At 37.4% G+C, this 6,000-nt stretch overlaps 1 protein-coding gene and 1 pseudogene across 1 annotated transcript; both read right to left on the bottom strand.

Moving 5' to 3' along the window:
* Positions 1–211: 211 nt before the first annotated feature.
* Positions 212–964, bottom strand: LOC112197673 (major strawberry allergen Fra a 1.08). Its single transcript, XM_024338437.2, has one exon. It carries the CDS (start codon positions 875–877, stop codon positions 395–397), a length of 483 nt encoding a protein of 160 aa, XP_024194205.1. The 5' UTR covers positions 878–964; the 3' UTR covers positions 212–394.
* Positions 965–3,154: 2,190 nt separating this feature from the next.
* On the bottom strand, positions 3,155–3,969 carry LOC112197672 (annotated as a pseudogene).
* Between the last annotated feature and the right edge of the window lie 2,031 nt (positions 3,970–6,000).

Genomic DNA, 6,000 nt, shown 5'->3' with positions numbered 1-6,000 from the left:
TCAAAAAAAAAAAAAACAAGACCAAAACCTCTCTCCCAAAAGAAAAAAAATACAATGACGCAAAGAGATTAAGAAACTCAATTGAAAACTACAAAGGCCTCCCAAAAAGAAAAACCCAAGAGCAACCGATCTTCTCCAGCCAATAATATAGCAGCAAAAGAGTAAAATGATTGTTGTTTTTGCTGCCCTTAACATATATAGAACATTCAAGGAATATAAAATGATTACTGTTTATTTCCTGAGGTTGAAATCAAATACAAGCATGGAAATCATTAACCAAAACTCGAATCCAAACCCAAAGAAGGCTCTGGTTTGACAAAATGAAAGCCACATAGAAAGAAAGATACTTATTGTTGCCCTCTATGCGGTAGGACTATCAAGACATATATATGCTTTAGTTGTAGGCATCAGGGTTGGCCAAAAGGTGGCTCTCGATGATCTTGAACAAACCAGCTGCCCTTTCTTTGCCAGCCTTAACATGCTCTTCCTTGATCTCGACATCTCCCTTGGTGTGGTAGTTGCTAGTGCTCTTAATAACGGAGCCTCCATCGGAAGATGCCACCAACTTAGTCTCGTAGGAGATCTTCTCAATTTTGTCTGAGATAGCATCTCCTTCGATCATGCTGTACTTGTACACAAAGTTGTCTTTGTCAATTCCGTCAATCTGGTGCTTCACGTAGCTGTATTCACTTCCTTCACCGAGATTGATCTTCTTGATGGTTCCAACACCGCCATCTCCCTTAACAATCTCAGCGCTTTTCACTGCTTGTGGAGCAATCTTGGGAATGAAGTTGTCAGCATCAAGAACAAAGGCCTTAAACAACCTAGCTGGAGGAATGACAGAGGTGAACTCAGTTTCGTATGTGAAGACACCCATGATTTAAGAACTTGGGAAATGATCAAAGAGAGAGTGATCAAATGTGGAGAAGGCTAAGATTTGATATTTGATATGGCAAAATATGAGCCTGGAGTACTGTTATTTATAGATTTAACGGTCTCGGGTATATTGTGTCATGTGGCTGATTGATCTTGCCTAAGGGCAGCCCATATACATTGAAATGCAAGTCAGTGAAGTCAAAGTCATCCTGATTTGAAGTTCTGGAAGTACACATTCTTTGAATAAAAAGACAATTATTATATACACGTGATAATTGCAAATGTGCATTAATGAGCCAATGAGCATGTTCTAATTCAGCATCAGAGTAAGAGCTGACTGCTACTAATTCTTAAGGACTTATAAGATCTTGGGCAGCTCTGCAAGGCTGTTCAAAATAATGCGAAGGATTAATCAAAGAGATCTTGCAAAATGATTCGAAATATGATACTTAATTGAATTGCAAAAAGAAAAAAGAAACTTTTAACTGAAAAATCTATTTTACGTTCAAGATTTGGAAAACTATTCAATAATGGTATAGCCAAGGGGCCGGGGTCAGCAGTTGTAATTAGTATCTCTTTTTTAACTAATTTTCATTTGATTGTTTTTGTTTTGCCAAACCTTTTCTTTTTTTTTTTAGTTGAAAAAGGTAATCGATTATGCAATTGCCAAACCTTTTCATTTGTTTAGAAGTATCGGAATGAAGTTTCAATTTTATAAATTTGACGGACTTTTCTAGGCTTTTAAATGAGTTGTAGGAACTAGATTGGTCGCAACAAAAATAAACTTGACCACATAAAACATATTCCAACATAAATTTTTCTTTTGGATTGTTTTATTATACACGTTCTAACCCTCGATATTGGTAGACCATCTTCAGACCCTAATTGATGTAAGAACCACATTAGTTGCATAAATAAAAAGAGAATATAATTTGGAGACGAGATAATTTCGCCTAATCTTTTATTTATTTATTTTTTTAATCTTTTACTTATTAAAAAGAATTCGCTAAAAGAAAAATATGCATTGTAGATTTACATACGAAGCTGTGTTGTTGCCAAGCTAGTTTCATTCCCAAACTGGCCAAACATTGGTAATTCCTAAGCCTGTCACCATTTAAGCTAATTCCAAGGACATTTTTGTAATATAAAACTAAAAGTAAAACTAAAAATTCTCACCCGCCCCTAAAGTCATGTGAACAGTTAACACCAAGCAAACCAAGATGCCTATAGGCTACAGGATCCCTACATTTTTTTTGGGATAAATACTGGTTACTACCCTGTGGTTTAGGTCCAAAATTAATTCAGTCCCTGGACTTCTAATTTCAACAAAAACACCCCTGCACTTTTAACTTTGATCTAATAAGTCCATTTGGTTAATATTCTGTTATGGGTTCAAGTTATAGTTGGATTAATTGTTGAAAAACTATTTATTTGATAGATTTCTAACAGTGGATCTCAGTTCTAAATTGACTATGCAGGTCATTTCAACACCACATCATAAAACATAGGTCATATATGAGCCACGTTAACAAGTTAAATAACTCAATTGTCAGCTTGGACCTATTAGATCAAAATTGAAAGTACAGGGGGGTTCTTGATGAAATTAGAAGTTCAATAACTGAATTGATTTTGGACCCAAACTACGGGGCAGTAATCATTATTTAGCCTTTTTTTTTTATAATTAATTTTTTTTAAGCCAATATACAGTCCCAGTCAAATTACCCTCAATTTCCGAGGTGAATTTCATTTTCCAGTCAACGAAGGCTTAATTCTTGAGGGGATCGAATTGAGAGAAGCGTTGGTGGTTTGCACTTTGCAGCGATCCATTTTCAAGTTTCCACTTTCCAGGCAAGATATTATACATACAGTAGTGCAAATTCCTTTCTTTATTGATTCGGAGAATCATTACAAAGTCGGTAAACTTTCTTCTCAAGTTGGAAAAAGATCTAAAATATTGGGGGACATGATAGGTATGCATGTAGTAAATATAATCCCCTACATGGATACGTTAATGGCTGATTTGAACCTAACACATGCAGTCCTCCAGTTGATATACGTGTTGAATGCTAGTGTACTGAAGGTAAAAGCTTTAGTATATACAAATACTGGGTCAATACCAAGTTAATTAGCTACTCATTATTGTTTATTAGTCTTTGCTTTATATATTTTTCTTGCCAATTGTCAGAAGTTTTAGTTTTAGTTTTATTTTTCTTGCTTTATTTTGCTTGACATTTGGAGTTTGGACTAATGTGCATGTAGATATTGTGAGATCGAAAAATAAAGAGCAATGCAAAGACTCAAATGATCTTTTACATTCTTTATTCATAGCATGAACTTCATACTGAAGTCAAATACAAGTAAATTTTTCTTTGATGAGAAGTCCAAATGCAAACAAAGAATGCTTAGGGTTGAGCCGTTGAGAGAAGGAAAAACAAAAATGAAAGCCATACGTCGTTGACTGAACATAGAAAAGACGACACAAGCATGCTCATGGCATGCAGTATCTAGACGATAGTTTTAGTTGTAGGCATCAGGATTGGCCAAAAGGTGGCTCTCAATAATCTTGAATAAACCAGCAGCCCTTTCTTTTCCTGCCTTAACGTGCTCTTCCTTGATCTCGACGTCGCCCTTGGTGTGGTAGTTGCTGGTGCTCTTGATGACAGAACCTCCATCAGAAGATGCAACCAACTTAGTCTCATAGGAGATCTTCTCAATTTTGTCTGAGATAGCATCTCCCTCAATCATACTATAACTGTACACAAAGTTTTCCTTGTCAATTCCATCAATCTGATGCTTCACATAGCTATATTCACTTCCTTCACATAGCTACCCGAGGTTGATCTTCTTGATGGTTCCAACTCCTCCATCTCCTTCAAGAATCTCGGCACTTTTAACTGCTTGGGGAGCAATCTTGGGGATGAGGTTGTCGGCATCAAGAACAAAGGCCTTGAACAACCTAGCAGGCGGGATGACAGAGGTGAACTCGGTTTCATAAGTGAACACACCCATGATGATGTTTAAAGAGCTTAGATAGTTAATAATCAAAGAAAGAATGAAATTGGAGAGAATTGATATTGGTGAGAGAGTCTGAGTACCGAAAGGGGCTATTTATAGATCAAAGGGAAAGAGTATGTTAGGCAAAGAGTCTGAACTTTAGAAATTTTTTTTAAAGTTTCAAAGGTTGTTGTCCATGTGAAAAGGAATATAAGTTTCTAATGCATTACATTAATGTTTTAGTCAAAGAAAGCCACCCTTTAGAAACTAAATAGCTCAAAAATTTCTCACTGGTGTGCTAACTGAATAGTTTTTTTCTTCAATGAATAGAGAATTCTAGAGTCCTTTTCACAGGAAGACATTCACCGAAAATCTCACTTGTCTAGAATCTTTGGTCTACCAGGAAACACATTATAGTTTACACCCCTGACCTTCAGCACCAGTCAATTTCCCAATTCTTCCAAATTTCTATTCTTTGGGTTTAAGAATATGATATTTGAGAGAGATTGTAGAGAGAATTGTCATTCTATTATTGAGAATAGGAGCCTTATATATAGGGATTACAAAGTACATGTTCTAATATTACAAGGAAAACTAATCCGAGTAGGACTTGAAATTCTAGAACATTCTCTCCTATTACTACTCCTAGCTAGTTTGATTAGGCACACATAACTTGATTTTCCTTCAACACTCCCCCTTGTGCCGCTCAAACTTTGTGGTGACGCTTCATCCGTTGCCTCTTTAAAAACCTTGCTCGAGTGAAAAACCTTGTGGGAAAAAAACATGCTCGAGGGGGAGAAAAATAGTACAACACGTCCTCTACTCTTCGAGATCGAACATGTAGACATCATATCTCCCCCTGATGTTGATATCTCCCCATGATTGCTACAATCATGGGAGTTCGGATAACTTTCTCAATCCTATGCTCTTCACATGTTTCTCGAAAGTGGATTTAGGTAACGACTTAGTGAATAAGTCCACTACATTATCCTCTTATCGGATTTGATTTACTTCAATCTTTAGAAGTGATTGTTGTTGCTGATTATAAAAGAACTTATTCGATATATGCTTGGTGTTGTCACCCTTGATGAAATCTAACTTCATTTGTTCAATACAAGCTGTATTATCCTCATAAATGCATGTAGGTTCATCTGTGGTAGACTTCAAACCACAACTTCCTTGAATATGTCTAATTACAGACCTTAGCCATATACATTCACGTATGGCTTCATGTAGAGCAATAATCTCTGCATGATTTGAGGAAGTAGCAACAAGGGTATGTTTTGTAGACCTCCAAGATATCGCAGTGCTTCCCATGGTAAAGACATAACCCGTTTGTGAGCGACTTTTGTGAGGGTCAGAGAGGTACCCTGCATCAGCAAAACCCATCAAAATATCATTGTCATTTTGATGGAGGGGAGTAGGAGGATGCCGGCCACCATGGACGGCGGCGACGCCGGCGGCGGCAACATGGCAGGCGGCCAACTCTTGGATGGTGGCATTTTGCCTCTTGGGGTCCGATCCCAAATTTCCGTCATTCCTTTTCTCTCTATAGGGATAAAATAGGCCCATATCAGTCTTACCTCTTAGGTATCAAAAGATTGTCTTTACACCAATCCAATGGTGGAGTGTTGGCGCAGAGCTATGTCGAGCTAACAAGTTCACTGCGAAGGAGATGTCCGGTCTTGTGCATTGAGCTAAGTACAATATTGCACCTATTGCACTTAAATAGGGCACTTCGGCCTCTAGTGATTCTTTGTCCTCATCCTTTGGGCGAAACTGATCTTTTCTGGGCTCAAGACTACGGCCGATCATGGGAGTACTCACAGGCTTTGCTTTATCTTAATTAAAGCGCCTTAGTATTTTCTGAGTATATGCAGACTGATGGATCAAAATCCCATTACTACGGTGCTCGAGTTCTAAACTGAGACAAAACCGTGTTTTCCCAAGATCTTTCATCTCAAATTCGGATTTCAAATGTGTAGCAGTTTCCTTTAACTCATCTAGAGTTCCAATTAGGTTCATGTCATCGACATAAACTGCTACGATTGCAAATCCAGAACTTGTTCTTTTAATGAACACGCATGGGCATAATTCATCGTTAATATATCCCTTCCCAATCAAGTAGTC

This window comes from Rosa chinensis, chromosome 4 (assembly GCF_002994745.2).
Source record: "Rosa chinensis cultivar Old Blush chromosome 4, RchiOBHm-V2, whole genome shotgun sequence".
In the NCBI taxonomy this organism is placed as follows: Eukaryota; Viridiplantae; Streptophyta; class Magnoliopsida; order Rosales; family Rosaceae; genus Rosa; species Rosa chinensis.
The sequence above is the reverse complement of the archived record's forward strand: the minus strand, read 5'-3'. Positions and strand labels throughout refer to the sequence as shown.